Source organism: Tremella mesenterica, assembly GCF_000271645.1.
Source record: "Tremella mesenterica DSM 1558 unplaced genomic scaffold TREMEscaffold_18, whole genome shotgun sequence".
NCBI lineage: Eukaryota > Fungi > Basidiomycota > Tremellomycetes > Tremellales > Tremellaceae > Tremella > Tremella mesenterica.
Window position 1 is genome coordinate 286,682 of NW_006711242.1, and position 23,424 is coordinate 310,105.

A 23,424-nucleotide genomic window follows, 5' to 3' on the forward strand; every position below is an offset into this window, starting at 1 on the left:
AAAGCTCACAGCATTCATCTCAGAATGTGAAGTCCATTTCGAAATCAACGCCGGAAGTTCCCCACCGACGAGTAAAAATCTTTTTCATGATCTCCCATCTACGTGAAACTCCTCTTCTTGCTGTCCAACCGGACTTACCTAAGGACGACCCCCCCGAACACTTTCTAGACTATAAGAAGTTCATCCAATATCTCAAAACCAATTTTGGAGATCCTGACGAAGAAGGAACCACCGCAAGGGGAATAAACGAGCTTCGGCAGAATGGGTCGGCTTCGGCGTACTTCGCCGCCTTTCAGCGATATGTAGCGGTGTTAGGATGGAGCGATGATGGAAACCTCGTGGACCGAGCGAAGAACGGACTGAAAAGCCATTTGCTGGATGAAATCGCCCGCCATGGAAAAGTTTTCAAGACCGTCCGAGAATTAATCGAGTTCGTGGTCCCCATGGACAATCGCTTGCATCAACGAAAGGTGGAGAAGGAGAATGAGAAGAAGAGGAAGGAAGTGAAGGAACAGGGGGAGAGGAGAGAGGAAGTAAATCGAGGAGGGGAACGGGGGAGCCAGGAGAAATGGCAATCTACGGCGAAGATAGAGGGCGTGCAGCCTAAGGGCACGAACGGGGGAAGGGCGATACCAACGGATGTAGACGAACTAAATCGTCGTTGGCCGAGACCCAGTGCTGATGAGGTTTTAAAGAGTCGAGAGGAAGGGAAGTGTACTGGATGTGGAGAGAGAGGGCATTATAACCGGGATTGTCCTGTAATAGCGGCGAAGGTCAAAGCAGGGATCATCCCCTTGCGATCTTTTGGACAAAATGCTGGAGGAGAAGGGAGATTTAGCACGGGGGGGAACGCCGTCCCTCTTGGGGACAGGAAGAAGATCAATGGTGTCGGAAGGGAGGAAGCATGTGTTGAAGAGCGGGGGATGGACGAGGAGGAAAAAGATGGGGACCCGTCGCCGTAGGCGAGACTTGGCGGGTCCGCACTCATATTCTCTCGGCCACTATCCCTACCCCCAGTGAAAGGAAAGAGCTGATGAGACCAGGTAAATGTGTATATAAATCCGTAAACACCACTCCGAAATGTATAAACGACTGTCATACCCTAATCCCTTCCACCTGTAACAACCAACCCAAATCTAATGTGTATGTCGACGGAGTTGAACTAACGGCCTTGTGGGAGTTTTGGAAGAACTTGACCGATAGTCTCGGGATAAGACTACATCTTTCTACCGCGTATCATCCACAGACTGATGGACAGACCGAACGAACGAACCAGTCCCTGGAATTATACCTTCGAATCTTCACTTCCTACCAGCAGAACGACTGGTCGAAGCTACTTGCCCGAGCTAGCTTTGCTTATAACAACACCCATCATTCCGCGATAAACAAGACCCCATTCTATGCGAACTATGGGTACCACCCTCGATGGGCTGAAGAGATTAAGGCTAGTGAAGTCGAGGTACCTGCTGCTACAATAGCAGTAAAAGACCTAACTGAAATACATAAGGAATGTATTGAGGGGATTGAGAGAGCTAATGAGAAGTACGCCGAAGGATACAATAGGAAACACCGAACTACGCCGAACTTCGTGGAAGGTGACCTAGTGATGCTGTCATTAGAAAATATCAAGACTAAGAGACCAACGAAGAAGTTGGACGTTAAGCAAAGTGGGCCGTACAAGGTAGTACGGCAAGTAGGTTCTCATGCTTGTAAACTGGAATTACCAGGAACGATGGCAGGTATCCATGATGTATTCCATGTTTCTTTACTCCGTCCCTATCACCCTCCGGTATTTCCTGGTCAGCAAGCTGAACCACCTGGCCCAGTAGAGGTAGATAACGTAGGAGAATCGTGGGAAGTAAAGGATATTGTGGACTCGAGAGTAAATAAGAGGTCAGGGAAGTTAGAATATCTAGTGGAATGGTTAGGTTACGAAGGCTCGGATGACGCAGTATCATGGGAACCAGTAGAAAATGTGGACGGAGCTAATGACATATTGGCGAAGTTCCACGAACTTCACCCGGATAAGCCGACGAAAGGACGAGTGGTGAGATCACGAACGAGGAAGTAATTCATACAACTGGTACAACATTAGCTAAGTACAACTCACTGCTGCGAACTTCCTCCCTGTTCTTCGTTTCCCGGTGCAGGACCACTCCCAGAACTACTCTCAGTAACCTTCGGTCCCACCGCCCGTCGGAGGGCCCGAGTCTCCTTCCATGCTGTATTAAAGGCGAGAATGTGAGCGGAGTGGAGAGCAGGATCACGAGCGACACTCAGACTAGGTGATTTCCACAACTGACGAAGTGTTCTAAGACAGTCTGCGGGAAGAGTTAGGATATCGAGGAAAGCACCATCCTGAGAACTGAGTCGAGCTGGTTGAGATGGTCTTAACCAGTCTAGTGTAGGGGGGAGCATATACTCAGTGGGGTTCAGGAGGTAAGGAGAGTCGAAGAGATTGCGGTAGAAGTCGCTCATGTCCGTTGTGAGCTCTCGGGAGACTCTAGCTAACTCAGTTCGCCCTAATGGCCCTATGTCGGAGGAGTTCACAAGAGTTGCCATTGTCCGAGAGAGAGTATTCATCGCAGAGACCAGCTTCACACAATATTCGACAAGCTTCGCCGTATCTCGTCTATTGGCTTGTAATTGCGTGGTTAAGCCAATAATGACGGAACGGAAGGTGGCTAATTGTTTGTCCTCCTCTGGTATCCGGGGATCGAGACCGATAATGGGGTGGTCGAGGGAAGGAAGGATTTCCCCTGGTAGCTGAGTACCTTCGTCTTCCACCACAGCCGATTCGAACTGGACAGCTTTCTTATTCTTGCCTTTCCCTTTCGAAGATTTCGGAGGAGTTTTCACAGGAGGGGCAGGAGTTGAGAGCCCAGAAGCAGGAGGGACAGATGGTTGACGGCTTCGGGTCCCAAGGGCAGGAGGGAAACTTGAAGAGAAGTCCTCTTGAGTTGAGACAGGAGTGGGACGGCTCCTGCTGGGACGAGACGGAACGGCAGAAGGAGTAGCCGGGAGACGAGATGGGCCAGCCACAGGAGTAGAAGGCCGAAGAGCGGCGGAAGAAGCACGACGAGGAGTGCGACGGGACGGACCAGCCGAAGGAGTGGCAGGGAGACGTGACGGTCCGGCCACGGGAGAGTTGGGCAGGCGACGGGCGGCGGGTGACGGCGAGGTGGGGCCAGGAGAGGAGAAGTTCGCCGAAGGAGAGCGCGAAGGATATTCCCCATCTTGGGCTGTGGGGAGACGGCGGCGAACAGCGGCGGACGGAGTGTAGGGGGGACCGAGGGGAGCAGAAGGTCTTGGAGGAATGTCCCGAGCGGTGTTGGGGGGGCAGAACGAGCAGGGACCAGAAGTGCAAGAAGCACAACGGGACCCGCGATTATGAGGTTTGACCGGTCGTAGACACGGCCACTTCGCTCTCACATACGTGATAATTTCACGGCTACTGATCAGCAGACGTATAAACTTCTAGGGAAGGAACTTACCGGCATCTATCACACGACTCTTCGATACTGGCGACCTCCCATCGCTCCCTTTCATCGATGAACAACTTCCATAGCCTATCCTGCTCCCGCAACGACGCCTTGCGGGCACTCCCTGGCTCGTGGGAAGGGGAGGGAAACAATTCAGCCTGTCCTGTAGAGGACCGAGGGGTCTCTTTGACCCGTTTCGCCGAAGGAGGGGTAACTTCGTCGTGGGCGGAAGGGGAGCGGCGACGTTTCTCGGCTTTAATTTCAGCCAGAGCATCCATCTTCTCCTGATACGCAACCCGTTTCTTCCCGAAAGAAGTCTGGAGTCGTACGCGGAATTCGGGAGAACCTTCATTATCGCGAACAGCTACATGTCAGCACTTACGAACAGGGTATATGACAAGAGGACATACGGCTTAACTTTTCCAACTCTGACACCCACGTTTCTCTATCCTCAAACAGCGCTGGATCACCGAGATCAACACTGAGGATTTCCTCATCTTCATCGACCTCACCCATCTCATCATCCTCATCTGCACCACCCTTCTCACCATCATCAACCAACACACCCGTCTCTTCACCACGACGAGCACCATCCATCTCCTCATCGTCATCATCATCGATTTCTACCACAGTGGCAGTACGGCCTGACGGGTGCGGAAGGCCAACAGGAGCAGGTCTGACCTCCTGTTGGCCAGAGGAGAGAGGGGTCGTAACCGCAACAGGGGACGCGGTGGCAGAAGGAACTGCAGCGGAGGCTGCAGCAGCAGAAGGCGAGCCATCGGTGATGGCTAGGGCTCCAAAGCCCATGGACGACACATGGCGGGGAGAGTTCCCCTGCTGAGCGACTAGAACAATCAGCGACAGAGTAGCTTATAGACAGTACGAAGAGACTTACGAACAGCGGCAAAGCGATCTGCGAAAAATTTATGGGCGTTGAGCTCCGGACGAGAAGACATTTTGTTGAAATATATCAAATTGATATGTTTGGTATGGTAAAGGCTGAGAATCGATAGACGATGATAGTACGATTTAGGATTGGTACTGGGAAAGAAGAAGAAGTGGGCCGAAGTACTGAGTATTTAGTATGACTGATACGACTACTCGTCGTCAGGGCGCTGGTAACTTCGCATAACAAGTTGTCTCAGCGACAACAAACACCATGGCGACGATCAGAATTCCCACGCTACGTGTCTCACATGTACCCCAAATCCTCTGTCTCACTTACAATGTAACTACCACAGGGTAACAACAAGCAACCACGATGAACTTCGACGAAGTTTACTGTCCGATTAACAACAAACCATGGTATCATCTACCAACAACCGTTATATGACAAATTGTGTTTCCTGCAACCTGCTGAGTGTCTTTTTCTTCATTACATGCATACGAAGCTCACGAGGACGTTCGCGCCTAAGGAGGGGGCGACTGTCACGAACTACGTCGTAACATCCCTGACAACCGCCATCACCGACCCTCCTTTCACCATCACCGACCTTCCTTTTCACCACTACCAACCTCCACTCGAACCACTGAGGCCAACTACGGCTAAGTTACGAGAACCAAGAGGGGATTTGTCACGATAACCCCGCCTAGCGGGGAACTACGGCGAAGTTAGGGGAAGGGAACCGAGGGAGAGCAGAACAGGGGAAGGTACGGCGAAGTTGAACGAAGAGGACTGAGCGTGAGGCAGTGCAGGAGTTGAGGGACATTCTACGAGAAGAGAGGAGTAGTATAGATAGTTTACAGATCGCTGAACTTCTTCAGCGATCCTTGATTGTTGTCAGTAGCGAGAGATATATTCAGTAGCTACAACCTTCGAATTAAGGAGAGCTACCACCGAGCAGTTCAACGTACTACGGCGAAGTTAGCCGCAGTTCATCGACGATCATCTTATCAGTTTACCACTCGACGAATCACTACGGCGAAGTTAGCCGTAGTTCCTCGACGAGTACCCTGTCTTAGTGAGACAACGACGCCCCACTACGACGTAGTTAGCCGAGGTTTGTCGACCGTCGGTCAGTAGAGAAGAAGAAACGACGTCTGTGACAATTAACATTGTAGAAGTTTGTCTGGGAATCACCTAGAAGATCATCCAGTTTGGTCAAAAGTGCTTCTTCTTTATATGATGGTCACAAGTCACTTTCAGTCATACATCCAGCTCGAAAGTAGCTTGACAGATATGGATTGGATAGATGTACAAAGTGTCTTATGACTTTAGCCATGCATATCCTAAGCTGAGTGCGGTAAAGCACATCAAAGTTGACTATCACGATTCACCTGCCAAATTACTATGAAAAGCGGACGCATGACTTTTTGGACCCGACTGTACTAGGCGCGTCAATAGATGCTCTTGGACGAGTAGGCGCCCGTCAACTGTTCATACTCATTACAGTATGACGGCCATCAACGGCCCTGCCGAAATGTGTAACATCGTAACATGGCAACGGAAAGAACTTTAGTCAAATATACGTATACAAAGACGTCAAGTGTCCAATGCAGACTGACCCATCCTTCTCACAAACGCTGCTTATGGAGAGATGAATCCTCTCACCTAGCTCTTACTACTAAAAGACCTACTCCGACCATCCTTCCCAATTGGGACATGCGGGTAGGTGGGAAGGGTCCAAGATATGAATTACCTCATCCGGTTAGAAACATCGCCTCGTCGATCTCAACACCGACGCCGACGCCGACGCCGGCCGAAGTTAACGAAAACGGCAACGATGACGTCGATAGTCTCGTTTCCTCCGAATACGGACTATCAATCCTTCATCTACCCTTTTCCCTATCATCGCCTTTCACTCGTACTCCGAATGACGTGCGAATACTCCGACAGATAGATGGCTCGGATAAGTATAAATAGTGAGGGGGAAGGGCGATGAAAGCACAACAACTACTCTTTCAACAACGAAAAAAACTAGGACAAGATGGCCAGCCCATCCGATGAAGTAGGAATGGATATTGCTGATATGAGACTGAATCCTCCAGCCAGAAGTATTCCTGCACTGCGAATCGATCCAACCCTAGACTCCACAACTTCCATTCATGAGGTGGTCAGAAATCCATGGGGCAGAGTGACGGGCTGGACAGAAATCGTTCCGTCGCCGGTTGTAAAAGCACAATCTGATGTCAGTATGACTAGGAATCAAATGCAAGCAGGTAATAATATGAGGGTAACTGAACATCTCCGTTTTCAGATCGAATTTGTTACGGTTCCTCGTTCCCATGTGGAGAGACGATTGAATGACCTCGTGCACAATCGTTCAAACAGTGTGGTTGAGACAGCCAGTCTTTGGGCGTCTGGAGCTCTTGACAATGTGTCCCGGGTATATAACAGTCTATCTGGCGTCATTTGTTTTCCCCATCCTGAAGACGCAAACAGCCTTACTCCCGAGACAGGCATATTTCCTCATGACGCAGAAAGTCAACCTGACCAAACCGTCGACGACGAACATCAGACCGACACACATCTTACTATTAGATGGCCCTTTTACCGGGCACCACGACAGCGCTCCGTTAGTCCCGCACTCAGCTCAGTCATCATTCATGATTTTGGGGATGATCATGAGTTTGGGGATGAACCAACAACTCTCACCCCTGCTACGTTTGAAGAATTGAATAACATACGTCATTCCACAGTAGAGCAGAGAGACCTAGCGGATTCAGTTTTGGGTTTTTACACTCCTCTTTCTTCCTCTGAGGTGACATGGCCCAGTCCAGCTGCAACAGTCCGATCCTCCTTACCTGATGCACCCCGGGTCAATAATGATGCCCGATAAGTGTTCTGCAGTATGATGGTATCTTGGCAACTCTGTCATAAGTACAGGTTCTAGGGAGTTCATAGTAGGCACAGCTTTGAGAATAACATGAAGTATGCAGGAATCGTGAGAGGCGTGCAGAATTTGACATTATTCCCCTCTCAAGGACTGTGAGAGAAAATGAGTGAACGATGCGTTATAGATGCATGATCTATGATCCTGCACAACATGAAAAGCATGAACCCGGGAAAGATCATAATACTAGTTAATCGTCCCCTTGCTTGGTTGTCATCTTGTCCAGATCTTTAGGTATACCCCAACCCTTCTCGTCAGCCATCCCATCTGATATGGAGGTAGAACAAAAGGCAGCATCACAGAGATGTGAACGATGATTGGAATCATGTAAAACAGGTCAAAGAACCTAGAGATGAAGTTGAAATGTTACAACTTACATGAGCCGCGGCCACTCGTTTAAACGCTTCTAAAGCTTCGGACATGGAGTATGGTCTATCCCAACCATGTGGGTCGAGTCGAGCAGGAGGTACTGTGATCAGTCTCATCCCTACGCATCCATTGGACCCAGAAAGAGGACTTGACCGATTATCCGACACCGAATTTGTACTGCCACAATGAGAGAGGGGATAATTCCTGAAGGTAGACAGAGAATGAGGGGTGTGGACAGAGGAGAAGGAGGGAGAAGTGGTAGAACAACTCACTCGCTTCGGTCATATTCGTCATAATATCCCTCACTATAGCCTCTATGCAAAAAGCGGGATTCCAACCGGTAGAAGTCAGGATCTCATTGCAGACTGATCCTCCTCTGCTCATCAGCGGCAGATCTTTTATCAAGCCCCTTAGCTCCCAGCATGATAGGGAATTCAATGTAATTTGCAAACCGGAGGGCGAAAATGTGGGGAAAGAACGTACGCGGTGATATTTCCTCCACCACCTTGAGCAAAGGGAAGGAATCGAGGATGAAGTATTCTCATGAATGGGGGACTATGAGGGAAAGAGGAAGGAAATCTGATTTCGGCTCTGTCAATGAGTGTCATTCCACTCGAGCTTCCCATCAAATCATCTCAACATTTACACAAAGGACCAATTCTATCGGTAGATCAGAAGGGAGTCGAGATAATGACGATATCATCTGCTATGGATTGGAAAGTGATGGTGAATTTCATATGATATTGAGTATGACGAGCGAGTAATGAAAATACAGGAGGACGATGAAGATAGAATGAGAGGAAAAAGTTGACGACCCACATTATAGATCTCAAATCAAATTTCTTCATATCCTGCATCAACCTACTATCCTTAGGAAAATCCCACAATTCCAAAGTCCAGCAATACAAACTATCTCCTTCTCTATCCAGGTAGAACGGAAGGTTCTCCCCACTTTCTTGCTGTCTCACAAGGGTTTTGAACTCCTTACTCAGTGCACGAGTAGCCACTAAACTAGTATCCTCCGGAGGGGCCATCCTACCCAGACGATCGTACCGAGCTTGATCGGAGCGTGTGAAAGTGGGTTGGAGAGGAAGCGGAGAGAGGATTGCCTCGTCGGTGGAATCGTAAGGGTCGTTATCGACAAATGTTGCGGGTGTGAGCTTTTCGGGCATTGCCTGGGAGTTAGCATAGGTAATCTAAATGAATATACGCGCTCGAGTGAGGGTCAGGTCAGCAGGTGAACAAGCATAAGAAGGAAGACGTCGGGCGTCTTCAATTGGCTAACGTTGATAGAGGGTTACTTGATGTAGATATGTAGAGGGTACAATGATGAGCAGCATGAAAGGAGATGAACAGATTTAGTGAATATGACTTACAACCAACAGAGGAGAATTCGAGAATGTAGTTTTCATGGCTAATTTTGGATCATGTTGAAATAACGCCCCCTTATACTGAGGCGCAGGTGAAATCTCCCCTTTACCTTGTACCAATAACATGAACGGTCGAATTTGTCTAATATTGCCGACGACGTAGTATGGATTACGAGAAATAAAAGTCTTCGGGACGTTTACTGAACGTTATTTTATTCATGCAGAGGGAATTTTCGTTTGAAAAAACGTCCATCGAACAGTGGGTGAAAACTTACCTAGCTCTACAAGGGCAGTGGCTTTTGAAATTACAAAATCCGCATTTTCTCTCTGAACCGTGTTCGCTCTAGCGTACGTATTCATAGATATACTTGATTCAGCCGCGAAGTAAACTCCATGACCATATCTATTACATAAGCACAGTCCCTCTGTGTGCAGAGACCGGTTATCCTGACCAGCTTGGTCATAATATCGGAAAGAAAGGGAAATGGGAAATGAACTGACGCTCGTCCATTCGCCGTATCCTGAAAATCTAACCCTGTTCTCAGGATATTATGCCAATTCTCCACTCCAGAACCATGATAAGCCAACAATGTAGGATACTGTAAACAATTCTTATCGTTTTTCTGAGCTTTTTCCACTTCTTCCTTAAACCTAGATTCTTGTTGTGGTGAACCTACAACAAATAGGAATTGTCGAAAACATCCCGAATCCTCCCCAGGCCTGACAGTGGGTGCATTCTGCACACCCTCATGAGGTTTTGCAGCTTTGAGATAAGCTCGACAAGATCCGACAACCCATCGTAAGACCCCGATGGAACCTGCAGGAGCATCGATATCTTTCAAAAGTCCACCGTTGTTTAGATGTTCTTTGATCTGACTGACTGGGGGTAGTTGTTCGATTAGCCAAGCTAAAGCACTTCGTTGTTTTTCGTAGAGATCGAACAAGATGTCGTGAGAACCTGTACACGCTTTCGGTACATCGATACTGATGTCAGCGAGCACATAATGAAGTTACTCAAGTTTGTGCGAGAAAATTGAAGAAAGAAGCAGAACTCACTTCAATTGAAGAGGTAGATCCATTCGTGCTTTAGACTGAGCAGCCGCATATGCGAAGGACAAAAGTAAATCGACGACTTCAGGTTCCGTCTTGATGACATGTTCGATTGAAGGACCAAGACTACTATCAGCTAGATTCCAAGCAAGATGAACTGGTAACTGACCCTAGACTCATATACCCATATACGCATAATGGAGAGTTACACACATAAGGTCTCAAAGATGGTACGGTGACTGGCAATCCACAATTCTATCATCAGCCACATTCCTCATCGAGCGGGGTCAGACGAGGAGTACTTACTAAACAACATTTCGGCGCATTAACAAATCGTCTGATGACCCACCAAAAGGCGCACAAAGGATAATTGAGTTCATAACCTTTCGTCACGGGATCATCGGAATCATATCTGAGTGATTTGAGAGGACGTTCATGAGATTGAAACACTGTCCGAGATCGTTCTTCGTCTAAACCGATGGCATCCGCTTCGGCCCAACATTGTCCAAAATCCGTGCGAAGCTTGTGACACCGAGGAAAAAATTTGAGCTGACCTAAAAGCGGTATGGAGGTGAAAAAGGGAGGCATCCCACCTTCGGACTTTCGAGTGGTAAGTGTACAAACCTTCTCAGAAGGCTTATCTACGTGTTCAGCTCATGAAGAGTTGTTGTGATAAAAGATATACATTTGTCATTGAGACCTAACCAATAACGCATTCCGTCAAGTTTGGGAGGATATGATGTAACTCCTACCAGGAGGACTATTCGTTTATCTTGTTTCCAAGCTTCGACCAGATCGTCGTCCCACATGGCTAAGGTATTTGGATCTATGGGGAGATTCTTCAAAGGTATTGACAAAGAGTAAACCCAGAAATCTGAAACTTTTGTCCAACCAGGTCGATATCCCATACTTTTCGCTTGCGTAAAGTGACTTGTCATCAGCCACAGCTTTAGCCTTGGACAAGTAGCGGAAGAAAGGGGGGGGGGGTCGAGAAGACCTACCGATTGAGAATTACCATATCGGGAGGTTCCTGTTCTGACAGAATCTGGGATGCTCTGAGAGCGTCAAGATCTTCCATTGACTCGGTAGGGTCACCATTGTCCGGTACGAGACTTGAAGGTCTACCTCCGTTCGCCTCGTCGTCTCCTTGAAGGGCCGATAACAATTTGACGATCAATGCTTGAATGTCGAGGTTGTATATCCTGACGAAACGAGAAAGACGTTTTTGTAATCGACCGGTGAGTCCGGAAATATCCAAATAGTAGGTTTCAGGATAATCCTCGATATCTCATAGGTTAGCCGAGTGTCAATTTCAGTATTGAGCTTCACGGAGAGCTGACCTTTGAAGACTAAAGTCAAGGAAGTAGTACGTTCATCACCCTCCACATCCCCGTATTCCAAATCGAATTGGACGCTATGCGGACTTTTACCAGATCGAAAGCCTTATATCAGCTATGGAGCAAATGATACGAAGAGAAACTTACGGCTGACGGTAGCTATCATCCCAACAAACCCTTCCACATCCCCTTCCACTTCCCATGATACTCGACACTCTTCGAAATCTCTCTGCCAATCCTCATCCGTGACACTTTGAGGAGTATCTAATCTACGCATTTTATTCTTGGGCTCTAAGTGATCAGATGGACCTGTTGACTCAGTGGCAAAGTGAAGGGTTATAGGATGGACTGACCGCTGTCATCCACGAGGGGAGGTTCAGGGGTGCAAAGGAAAGGGATGGTGATGGTAGGAGAAGAACTTGAAACATCGGCACGTTCTCCGACTGATCTGCGGACAGAAGTAGGTCTCGAATTTGCTTGACCACGTCGAATTCGTTTGGGCATTGCGAGGTCGAAAAGTCTGGGAAAGAAGGGAGTGACGTGGGAGGGAAGGGGAGGAATGGGTTTCTTCCTCCTTTGGATGGTTCTTGAATCATGTGCTCAGGATGTCAGTCGTGAGATACGGAATGAGGATGGAGTGAAAAGGAAGAGAGATGCATCATGTTGAAGAAAGACACGATGGGGGATGCTTATATGGCGAGGTTGACTGGACCACGGACTTAGCGGGGTCTCTCGTCCTCAGAAACCGCCACGAATAACGGAATCAAATTTCTCCTTCTTCCCCCTTCCTCCTCTCTTCAATATCAAGTCTTTCCCCATCACTTTCCAACGTCCACACCAGTCAACATCTACCACAATGGGCAAGTACTACTGTGATTATTGTGATATGTAAGTCATCTGCCAAATTCTTCCTCCTCTCAGCTGACTCTTAGCTACCTGTAGGCTATACCATCTCCTGAAAGTAAAGTATTCGCTAACCGCCTCCCTCCTCTTTCACACATCTTCAATCGTTATTTCTCAACATGACGATCTCGTCTCATCACCCCAAACGCCTCGTCTTGTGTATATGAATTATACTCGTAGAACTCACGATTCCATGAACGCTCGAAAGGCTCATAACACGGGAAGAAATCATGTTTCCAACGTACGGGATTATTTCGCTTCTTTAGGTCATGATACAGCTCAAAGTATCATCGACCAGATTGTGCAACAGCACGAAACTGGTGGAAGGGCCGCTATGTATGCAGCACCTAGCATGAGACTCGGAGCTGGATTTCTGAATCCTAATCCGACTGGAGCGATGAGTGAGTTACGACGTCTCTTACCTCCGATTATAGCCGTTTGTCACCTCGTCAAACACTGAATTTACCACCACTCCACTTCTTCCAGTAGTCTATGTGCGGTTCTGTCTCGTGTCATCTTCAGTCACTAGTCACTTGCGCTCTTCAGCATTGCCGTGTAACTCATCGATGTGAGAGTAAGAACGCTCTTCAGACCATTGACTGACACACAGACTTCGGCCCACCACCACCTATGGCACCCTTTCCACCTCCCGGCTTCGTCTCTCCTCCCGGCCCACCCGGTATGTCCGGTCCTCCAGGTATCCGTCCTCCCTTCCCTCCACCCGGTATGGGCGCTCCTATGCCTCCTTTCCCTCCTCCAGGCGGTATGCCCCCTTTTCCTCCTCAACAGAACGGCCCGAATGCCCCAATGATGAACTCTCCTCTACCCAACGGTGCACCTTCTTTTCAACCGATGAACATCCGACCTCCTCCACCAGGTCAAGGTGCTCCGCCTCAAGGGTTTACTCCAGCACAAGGACCTCCACCGCCAGGGAACGTGGGTATACATCCAGATCGTTTAAGGATGATGGGTATGTGAGTATGCATTTGCAGGTGTATCTATCGTTACTGTCTTTCCCACTCCATGACATCAATCAGCAATACGATCTGATCAGAGAATCTATCCAGACAGAGACAGAATGGTTTCACACCTCTACATCACTCGTCGTCTTGGCTCGGTGAAAGTTTTGCCGCCCCTCTCCCCTCTAACCACCTTCTATTGACTTCTTCCGGTGTAGGTCCCATTTCTCTCTTCTCCACCTTTTTATACTTTCCCGCCGAATGCATCATTACCTCTCCTGCCCCCGTGGGATAGATTGTCGTCCTGTGTATTGCTCCTTCGGCCCTGCTCTCTTGTTCTTTCTCCATATCTTCCCTCCTTGATCCTGAATCCGTCGTCCCCATGTCCTGTTCATCATCCACATCTGCCAAAACCCTTCTCAAAGATCTTTGCATATTCCCAATCTGCCAAGCCTTCGTTTCGGCCTCCTGTTTCATACTCTCCAATTCTCTTTCCAAACCTCTTCTTTTTCCCTCTGCTCCTTCGCGCACTTTTTCCTTCTCCTCCCTTGATAATCCTCGCCAAGGTCCGTCATATGGTCCATACCTCCAATCAGGCTCCGGATCATATTTGCATTCCCACAACGTCAGAGGCAAAGGATGCGCCATTGCGTAATTAGGTCTCGCGGGGAATTTTTCGACGTCCAGAAGATTCGAGACGAGTGTAGGTGACTCCAAATGAGATCCAATGAGAAATAGAATGGCGACGATATGACGAACTTGATGCCATAGAAAGGCCGTACCAATCAAGTTGAAGACTATCGTGTCTGGAGAAGAAGGTTCAAAGTACGCCTGGAGGATTCGACGAACGTGTGAAAGGAGTTGTTTTGACCCGTCAAGTTTACAAAAGTTTCGGAAATCGTGCGTACCTATCAAACTTTGAGCGGCGAGAGTCATTAGGGGTATGTCGAGTTCTCCTTCTTGTCTTGATTGCGTTTTCACATATCGTTTGTCATTAGGATCAATGTTTACGGACCCATTGTTGGAAGGACTGAGGCTGGGGGGAGTATCATAAGTTTTGGAAATTTTTGGCGAACAGTGCTCATCATTAGGTGAAGAAGTGAGCGTGGAGGATATGGTCGTCGGTGGGATACTCGAGGGGGGATGTTTGTTAGGAGTGGAATGAAAGCCAGGGATCTTTCGATGAAAGATATATTTGTAATGTCTATACTCGCATGAGAATCTAGAATCGAAATCTTCTTCCACCGGTGCCCAAGCCAATACTCTGATGGAGGGTGGTAAAACTGAATTCAATAATCTAGGATAAGACAATTCTTCTTCTTTTGTAGTCTTGCTCTTGATTCTCTTACTTGACTCCTCTCTCTCTTCTGTCCCACCGGAGGGCGTCTCCCTTATCACATCACCTTCACCTTCCATCGAGGATATCGAGACATTAACATTCCGAACTTTCTCTGTCTCTTCGTTCAATCGTGTCAAATTTGATTCGAGAGTAGAGGAAGAATGATTACTAGATTCCTTCCAAGCACCTAACTTCACTCCGTCTTTTCTGACACTACGAACCCATAGACTAGCCACCTGTCCAGCTGAACTGACCCCTCTATCTGTTCGTCCACATCGACCATATCCACACCCTTCCAAACCCACATTAGGCCTTACCAATCTGGTCTTTTCCAAAGCTTTCAATAATTCACCTTCGACGGTCGGAAGAGGATCTTTGGCTTGTTGAGCAGGAGGGAGTTGGTATGCGACACCGGAATAAGGCCAACCGTTGTATGCGAACAAAAGTGCTATATGCCGAGTGGGATGGGATGAATGATCGTATGATTTTACCACTTTCGGTTTCTTCGTATCATCATTGAGATCTGGTTGGACATGATTGTCCACCATATGGGGTGAAGGAGAAGATGAGTGATGAGAAGGACCAGCAGGTTGGGGAATGGAAGTGATGGAAGACAAAGTGGAATGATCGGGGTTGATTTTGGTTAGAGAGGAAGAAGAAGTAAAAGAGGATTCAAGTGTTGTTATCCTAGCTATGAGATCTTTTCTACTCATGTTCGCGTAAGATGACATGATCCTCAATATCCTCGACATAAATTGACAAGATAAGGTGTCGAGGAGATTCATCCATGTTCTTGATTTTCAACTTTTTCCAAAGTCAGAACGGAATCAAATTGCGATCGACGATAGACGTCACACTTTCTATCTTTACTCCCCCCCCCCTCCCACATCATCCCACAAACTGACATTCCAACACCATAGACGACTCTCATGTCGTCTCCCAGTCATAAATCCAAGTCTAGGACTCGGAAAACTACAAAAAGAACACCCTATGGAAGTACATCATCAGAGGAATCAACAGGAGCTTGGAAATGGTGGATCATCTTACCTGTAGTTACCATCCTCCCTTATCTTTTCTCCAAAGCTCATTACAACCTCCCTGATCCTGTTTCACCATAGTAAGTCATCTCACCAGTATAATTCCGCGGGATCTACCTGGAGCTGAATGAGAGTGATCCGTCTGGTCTGCCACAGGTATCGGAAGATCTGGTGATGGGACATATTGCCGCTTTGGAACAAATAGGTTATCGGATAGTAGGGACACAAGAAGCTCTAGATGGGGAGAAATACGTTCTTGATCAAGTCAAGATATTAGAGGGAAATTGTAATGATGGTGGGGTTTTGAAATGTGAGGTTTGGGTACAAAAAGGTTCTGGATTTCATGAGTCAGTATTGGCCAATTCTTTCACTATCATCGTCGTCACCATCTTCAAATCCTTACCATCTCCTCAGAGCTGGGAATCTCCTTGCAGACTTGTCCCTTACACATCTGTCTTATCATGTCATGAAATGCTAAGACGTGAATCTGCTCATGTGTCTCCTTCATCTGGCTCATTACTTGGATTGTGCTGAATAGTGTGAAGATATGAACAGGACTGTCTGACATGATGGACGAGCTGATGACAGATTCGAACTCCTCGATCATGAAATACTCAAAGTCTACAAAGGTATAACGAATATCATCCTTCGTATCACCTCACTTTTTCCACCTTCAGGTCCTAGGGATCCAGAAGCGAAAGATGCTATTCTCTTAGGATCGCATATCGATTCCACTTTACCAAGTCCAGGTGCTGCAGAGTTGGTCATTTGTCAACGTACAAGATATAGCTGATGATAGCGATGGAATGGGGGTGGGGGTCATGTTGGACGTAGCGAGAGTTTTGGTCGAACGTAATGCTCCTTTTGACAATTCTATCATTTTCCGTGAGTCAGCCTCCTTTTCTATACTCTGGGACCCCCCCCCCACCACCACCACCACCACCCTTATGAAGAACATAGAGAAAAGGAAAAGACAAAAACAAACAAGCCCAACTTTAACATATCGACGGACCTTCATCCTCGTGCCCTTCAAGGTACTATAGAGGAGGGGGAATATTCCGTGGAGACACTGGAAGGACATACGCTGAGATGCAGTATGGAATGGAGGTGAAGAAACGTTACAAGACGGCTCACATCTTTACTCTACACAACATGAAACGAGACATAGGTGAGTGATTTTTGAACGACTCAAAATTCTGAGTAAGGAACTGATGATAGCGTGAAAGCCATGATCAACCTCGAAGCTGCTGGTACCACCGGAGGAGCTTTATTATTCCAAGCCACCAGTGCGGAATTGATAGAGGCTTATTCCCGTGCGCCTCAGTACGTGATCTACTCCGAGATAAACGTGTAGAAGCTAAATACAGTCCTCGGGGTACGGTCATTGCAGCGGACGTTTTCGCTTCAGGTATCATCCTTTCCGAGTCAGTCAATCTCTCCAGAAAGAGGTCGTCCATCAGGTCTGACATATAGTACGGATTTTGGTCAATTTGAACAATATCTCAACGTACCCGGTTTAGACGTCAGTCGACCCTTCCAAACGGTAGAAAAAGACTGATGACAAAGATGGCTACCGTGGGACACAGTTATTTCTATCATACCCGACAGTACGTCTCCCTTCTTGGTACTCAGGCTGACAACAGCGATTCCATAGTAAACATCGAAACAGGTGCTGCTCAGCATTTCGCAGATAATATCATAGCCATTGTCGATTACCTTCTATCTCCAAATTCACCATTACCTCATACTTTATCTCCTCCCCATACAGTGTATTTATCACTCTACGATCGATTTTTCTTTCATTGCACTATGCCAACAGCCGGTATAGTGTATTTCACCATGGCCACAATGGTTCTAGCCGTCATTATTGTAGATCTCCGACAGTCCGCTATAAGACCATTCCTCATCGCTCTTATCGGTACTCCCGTCGGTCTCATCGCCGGTCTTATCCCCGCCATATTACTAGCTTTATCATTATCAAGTATCGGGAAAGGACAACTTTGGTTCAGACATGAACATTTATCTCTAGTGCTTTATTGTCCTATCGCATATTTAGGAAGTCTACTATGTCAATATTTTCTGTCCACTTTCCTACCACCTTCTCAACGACATCGAATGGAATCAGCAACTTATCATGCTCAATTAGTATGGTATACGACTCTCATGTTATTAATTCATAATTTGGGAATCCGATCAGCATACATCTTCACATTCCTCGTCACTCCTCAATTATTAGCGACCAGTTGGAAAATGTTTCGTCAATTGATCAACCCGAAGGGAGCCCGTGAATTAGGTGCCATAGGTGGATACGTTTTACCTCTGGCTGTGTTGATGTTCTTATGTGTGGAAGCTATCACTTCTGTAAGTCCTCCCCATATTTGTTAGGATACCAACAGAGACTGATGAGAAGACATTGGACATTTTCACTCCGTTAAGTGGTAGAATGGGTAAAGACGCCCCTGCGGAAATTATAATAGCTACTATTTCAGCTAGTTGCGGATTGGTGTTTTTCCCACCTGTCGTCCCATTGTTTCATCGTCTTCCGCGGAAACAACAAAGAAGGACTATAATGGGGTTGACGGTATTGACTTTGGGTGTGATAGGTTTCATGACTAGTCCTATGTGGGGTCCATACGATAAGATGCATCCGAAGAGAGGGGCTGTTCAGTATACACATAATGTGAGTTGTTCTCTTAACATCTCCTTCCCTTCCGCCTCCCCCCACAATTCTCCTTTGCTTTTCTCTTGTATGCAACCCCTTTTTCTACTCTATCTTCTTCGTCCTGTAGAGGGGAAGGGACAACGTACGAGACGGTAGCGAAAAGGGAAGCTATCTTTCCTCTATTGTCCCCTGTTACTCTCCTTATCGTGAACAGGCCATTCACCTCCTTATACTCTCCTTGTACGTCAAGGAGCCAGACATATCGTTCTGGATATGGAGGCCAGATGGCAGCTGAGCATGGTCATCAAGGGAGCAAGAGGGAGGTGGTAAAACATTGAGTAAAGGGACTGATCATAGCATACGGATCACACCGACACTCTCCATCTAGCATACATGGACAGAGGTTACAGTCATTTCCACATAGCTCTACACGACCAATTTGCTCCTGAATCAAATATGACACATACCTCTTTAACTCCCTACGATCCAGATTGGGACGTTTTATATCCCGTCTCGACTTTTCTGGATACGTATCGATTTGAAATTCCCGGTCAAGAGTTTTCATGGCCTGATTTGCGTTGGAGTATGAAAGAGGTTTCAAGAACTGGGGATGAAAGGAGGGTACGATTGACTTTTGATTTTGTGAGTATAAAGGCAGTATTTTCTTCACCTTTTGTGTATCGATCTTGTCCCCTTCTTTTCATGTACTTTCCATCAACTCGTGATCCTTTTCTCCTCCACCACGATCAATGCTGCGGATGCTATTAAACAATATGTTCTATGACTTGGTCTCTTCTTTCTCCAACACTGCAGCCACCTTTTGAGAAGGTTGAGCCCTGAGTTCTCGTCATGCTCGTCACATAGATACTCGTCATCCAGCTGAGTATATCAGAAAGATTTGTTGACATTCTAGACTGGCCTCCTATGGCCTACAATAGCGTTCGAGGCCGAGATACTAGATTGGAACTTTGAATTCCCTCCTCCAAAAGGAATCAAGAGACATCATTTCAAAATTGCCACATCATTAGACGATGCGATCGTGGAGCTCGAATTGGGAATTCCATTAGAGAAGGTGATAATGGATTGGAGTGCTATCGGTGAGTTATTCCTCCTCCTCCGTGTCGGTGCCCTTACCTCCCATCCCCCACCTGACTCTAGTGACCAATCTTCTCCAACACATACTAACGATTTTCTTCCAGCGAGAGACGGGGTAGCGAATATGTGATGCTTACGTCAGATATGAACCAAATGGTCCCTAACACTGCTCCCCGTCTAGGACCCAATATGCCCGCTAGCAAACTATTGACTGAGATTGATAGTTGGGCTCAAAATGCGTTCTCGGGAAGTATAGATCTCTTGATGTTTGGTGCTGTTGTAGGGTCTATAGAAGTTTAGTCTTTTCCTTCCCTCTATAGAGTACTATCAACACCACACGGTGAACCCGAATAACAATTTATACACGGCATCTTTTCCAGTCGACGTGTCAACCGATCAGTGATCTATCTATCTGTCCATCTGCAATGGTCCCACCGAACCTTGTGAGTAAATAGAAGAAAATCGGGAATATCATTGGGAATTACGGTTGTTAGTTGATCAAAACGCTCGATCAGTGTATAAAATGCAACGATGCAATGACTACATGCAAAAGATTATTGATATGACGAATTCTATATGTTGACCCCTTCTTCCTATTTTCCACGCTCCATGTCTTCCAATCTTACTGCCCCTAGCAATGTTTTCAGATTTGAGAGTGAGGGGATCAATTCATACTTAAAAACTCTTGGAGTTCAGCTACTTCCATAACCCCTCCAACGAGGTGTAAACTTCCCGTAACCAATACATTCGGTTCCTCAGACTTGCTCCCTTCTTCATCCGCGCTGGTGTTGTGTATTCCATTCCCATTCCTGCTAGAGTTGTGGCCATTAACGCCATGAAGGCTATCGTGGTTTGTATCGGAGGGGGTAGAGAGGTGATGTACTGGGGTGGCTTTGGAGGTTCGGATGAGATGAACGGCATGTTCTATACTTGATACTACGTGAACAAGTGTGGGATCGTATGTAGGTATCAAAGAGAGGTAAGCTTCTTTTAAAGCGTTTTGAGTGGATAAATGAGAGAGATCATCAGGGTCGATAGCTTTGGAAGCTAGATCTAGATTGGTTATCATGATATCCCCATTATTATCCTCTCACCATGTTACATTTTTTACCAACATTTTCTCATTTATCACCATTTTGATCGCTCTCCTCACTCTCCTCACTCTCCTTTCACTTTCAACACATCGATTAGGTGTGACTTGAAAGAAGAAAATTCTCTCGGGGATGTGTGATTTGATCAACATGATATAACCCACCGACAAAATTGGTGAAATCAGAATTGGAGTGAAGTTTTGCCGATGAGAAATTAGAACTCACCACCTTTAAATTCTCCCGAAGAATAAGTAACATTGGTACAAAATATAACCATCTTCATTCCTTTTCCCACTTCTTCCACCGTCTTTCCCAACACTCTGGCTCCAGCTTCCAACAAAGCCTTTAATAAACTTTCCCCCGATCTTCCACCTGAACAATTGAATATCAAAATATTTGGTTTCCCTTCACTCACACTCCAAGCCCATTCACCACAACTCGTCAAAGATTCAATAGTATGAGCACCATCTAACATCCAATTCACCCCTTTATATCTTACCGTTTGACATCTTCCAGGCCATTTAGTTTCTTTTAAAGCGATTTTAAAACTTTCAGGTATTCCCCTTTCTTCTTTCATTTCATTCAGATATTTAGCTCCTAATTTATCTCCAATAGTTTCGAGGAAAACTTTAGACATCGAAACTGCTAAACTTGCGTTTATAAGTTGATGCGAACCTTTCAAACCTAATTCCATTTCTGGTATCATAGGTATTACTTTAAATTCACTAGAACCGTTTTTATTCGCTATTTCTCGTAATAATTCCAAAGCTGATTCTGATTCTTGAGGTACTGTCAAAGCGGGGACATTAAGTTTGTAGATCCCAGCTTTATTACGTGCGATTTCTTCGATTGTGTTACCGAGTACTGCTGTGTGATCGAGACCTAAAGAAGTGATACCGGTCACTATAGGACGAGGAATGATGTTGGTACTATCGTATGTCCCACCTATACCGACTTCTAATACTGTGGCTGAAACTTGTAAGGAGAGAAAGGCGTGGAATGCTACAAGAGTGAGTAGACGGAAGTAGAGAGGATAGATAGGTGTATGTTCTGAAAGTTGCTTAAGGTCAATTTAGTTCATTCTTTCTGTCATCATGTTTTTCTTCCAACCCATCACTGTTGATATATATTCTTCGTGATATCTCCAGAGAAAATGGAAGCAGAAGATAGATCGGGAGGATAGACAAGGATCGAAGTAGTCTCAGAGAACGTCATCCGATATCCGATGGAAATCTGAAGTAAATCTAGCGGGGGGTCGTGGTGGGGGAGAGGGGGGACGGGGAGAAAGAAGGGATACGAGAACATACCTGAGGATCCGCTTCCAACCTCTCCCAAACATCAAAGAAATATTTAGCAAAATCAGGTTCGCTAAGTGGTTCACCGTTAATCCGTATTCTTTCCCTAACAGCACAAAGATGAGGACTGGTATATAACCCTTTTTATCGTCAGTCCTTACTTGACCTCACTCAAAACTCCTTTTCCAAGCTGAAACATGCTTTGCTTCAATTTGATTCTTCCCCACAGTGTACGAAGGGATGATACTCTTATATCCCTGACTTTGGACCGTAGGCAAGACGATGCGTGCAGAGAAGTTTTAGAGAGTATACAGAAGGAGTAAATTGATGGGAAGAAGTGGATAGAGTTGAAAATTGAGACGTACCTATCTTTCCCGGTAGATGAGTTCTGAGAATTCTTTCTGTAAAAGCTGAAGTTGATCCTTTCCCTTTAGTCCCAGTTATGTGCAATACATTAAGTTTGTTCAGATCATCTGGCTACATGATTAGCTTCAACCACACCTCTTCCCTTCCAAAGCAGTCGTAAATGATCTATTCCCGTTTCACTCCATTTAAGCTGCATGTCGTCCTCACGATACGAATAACCCATCTTGTGTTTTGAAAGAATATGGGTGTGATTGGGCATTAGGGAAAATGAGATAAAACTCACCACATAACCTATTCTTCTTAAATAATGATGCATCTCCGGTACAGCCCAATCACTCAATCTTCCCCCAGACTTGCGCAGAGCTTCAATCCTTTTTGTTAGCCCACGACATTCTACTTCATCCTTAATCCTTCCCTTAACCACCAATTTCTCGCTCAGAGCGGAGGAGACGAAGGAAACAATTCTGTCCCTCCACTCCCCACGTATCAGAAGTAGAGAGTCCTCCATTCCCCATGTATCAGAAGAAAAGAGCAAGAAGTCCCTATGATCAAGGGAGGATGACTCACGCAGCAGCATTAGATTGACAAGTGTTCAACAGAGCTATAGCGTCCGAATACGTCTTCGAGCGAGCCATGGTGAAAAGTCGGAAGGAAGGAAGCATATCATCGAGGTTTGGCCACTCTATGAGTTTATAGACCCCTTTGGGTCGATTCATTTAGATTGGAGACATGCCTAAAACGGTGACATGGAGAGAGGAGACATCATATGCAACAAGTAAACATCTGAGCAAAAGTAAGAAGGAAAAAATTCAAAAGATTTGAATTCTTTGGAGATGCGGCGAATTGAACGCCGATTTCAGACATGCTAAGTCCGTGTACTAGCCATTATACGACATCCCCTGCTGTTGTGTGTGATCCCAGTTAACAGTCCTAATAATTCATATCATACTCATCAGCAAACCTCACGTTTTCCTTTCTTGTAAGGAACTGCATGGTGGGTGCAATGATCAGCATGCATAAGGAAGAAGAGTAGCCGGGGTAATTCCAGCTTCATAACCAAATTCTTCATATAGACAAGGAGAAACTGCCCATCACACCTGTCACTCCTGTGCACCCCTCCCCTGGCACAGCCTGAGCGATATTCATGCATGTCGTGTCTTTTGATGTGAATCGTTATTTTGTACATACAGTACATGATGTTTGGTACCTACAAATGCAAATAATCTTGATGATGCT

The 23,424-nt window shown here is 46.4% G+C and overlaps 7 protein-coding genes across 7 annotated transcripts; 3 read left to right on the top strand and 4 right to left on the bottom strand.

Moving 5' to 3' along the window:
• Positions 1 to 2,106: 2,106 nt before the first annotated feature.
• On the bottom strand, positions 2,107 to 4,438 carry TREMEDRAFT_66049 (uncharacterized protein; the record flags this gene model as incomplete). The annotated part of the gene is made up of 4 exons (XM_007008125.1): positions 2,107 to 3,451; positions 3,495 to 3,846; positions 3,893 to 4,327; positions 4,378 to 4,438. 4 exons carry the CDS (start codon positions 4,436 to 4,438, stop codon positions 2,107 to 2,109), a joined length of 2,193 nt encoding a protein of 730 aa, XP_007008187.1.
• A 1,971-nt stretch (positions 4,439 to 6,409) lies between these two features.
• On the top strand, positions 6,410 to 7,261 carry TREMEDRAFT_66050 (uncharacterized protein; the record flags this gene model as incomplete). The annotated part of the gene is made up of 1 exon (XM_007008126.1): positions 6,410 to 7,261. The coding sequence occupies one exon, from the start codon at positions 6,410 to 6,412 to the stop codon at positions 7,259 to 7,261; it is 852 nt and encodes a 283-aa protein (XP_007008188.1).
• A 170-nt stretch (positions 7,262 to 7,431) lies between these two features.
• Positions 7,432 to 11,945, bottom strand: TREMEDRAFT_74889 (uncharacterized protein; the record flags this gene model as incomplete). Its single annotated transcript, XM_007008127.1, has 16 exons — positions 7,432 to 7,562; positions 7,693 to 7,784; positions 7,957 to 8,060; positions 8,168 to 8,275; positions 8,504 to 8,859; positions 9,061 to 9,254; positions 9,330 to 9,457; positions 9,556 to 10,038; positions 10,111 to 10,230; positions 10,274 to 10,359; positions 10,411 to 10,745; positions 10,790 to 11,034; positions 11,106 to 11,391; positions 11,445 to 11,546; positions 11,589 to 11,732; positions 11,795 to 11,945. The coding sequence occupies 16 exons, from the start codon at positions 11,943 to 11,945 to the stop codon at positions 7,506 to 7,508; spliced, it is 2,991 nt and encodes a 996-aa protein (XP_007008189.1). The 3' UTR covers positions 7,432 to 7,505.
• A 331-nt stretch (positions 11,946 to 12,276) lies between these two features.
• Positions 12,277 to 13,322, top strand: TREMEDRAFT_72500 (uncharacterized protein; the record flags this gene model as incomplete). Its single annotated transcript, XM_007008128.1, has 5 exons — positions 12,277 to 12,329; positions 12,374 to 12,379; positions 12,525 to 12,745; positions 12,955 to 13,176; positions 13,222 to 13,322. The coding sequence occupies exons 1-5, from the start codon at positions 12,298 to 12,300 to the stop codon at positions 13,320 to 13,322; spliced, it is 582 nt and encodes a 193-aa protein (XP_007008190.1). The 5' UTR covers positions 12,277 to 12,297.
• Positions 13,323 to 13,441: 119 nt separating this feature from the next.
• Positions 13,442 to 15,190, bottom strand: TREMEDRAFT_35686 (uncharacterized protein; the record flags this gene model as incomplete). Its single annotated transcript, XM_007008052.1, has 4 exons — positions 13,442 to 13,633; positions 13,706 to 14,259; positions 14,437 to 14,659; positions 14,741 to 15,190. The coding sequence occupies 4 exons, from the start codon at positions 15,188 to 15,190 to the stop codon at positions 13,442 to 13,444; spliced, it is 1,419 nt and encodes a 472-aa protein (XP_007008114.1).
• A 381-nt stretch (positions 15,191 to 15,571) lies between these two features.
• TREMEDRAFT_70376 (uncharacterized protein) lies at positions 15,572 to 19,736 on the top strand (the record flags this gene model as incomplete). The annotated part of the gene is made up of 13 exons (XM_007008129.1): positions 15,572 to 15,759; positions 15,814 to 16,026; positions 16,268 to 16,438; positions 16,479 to 16,564; positions 16,775 to 16,847; positions 16,898 to 17,002; positions 17,047 to 17,103; positions 17,153 to 17,222; positions 17,312 to 18,040; positions 18,090 to 18,359; positions 18,699 to 18,983; positions 19,255 to 19,438; positions 19,579 to 19,736. 13 exons carry the CDS (start codon positions 15,572 to 15,574, stop codon positions 19,734 to 19,736), a joined length of 2,589 nt encoding a protein of 862 aa, XP_007008191.1.
• A 364-nt stretch (positions 19,737 to 20,100) lies between these two features.
• On the bottom strand, positions 20,101 to 22,823 carry TREMEDRAFT_35766 (uncharacterized protein; the record flags this gene model as incomplete). The annotated part of the gene is made up of 7 exons (XM_007008066.1): positions 20,101 to 20,196; positions 20,320 to 20,489; positions 20,753 to 21,587; positions 21,835 to 21,962; positions 22,188 to 22,299; positions 22,472 to 22,559; positions 22,756 to 22,823. The coding sequence occupies 7 exons, from the start codon at positions 22,821 to 22,823 to the stop codon at positions 20,101 to 20,103; spliced, it is 1,497 nt and encodes a 498-aa protein (XP_007008128.1).
• Between the last annotated feature and the right edge of the window lie 601 nt (positions 22,824 to 23,424).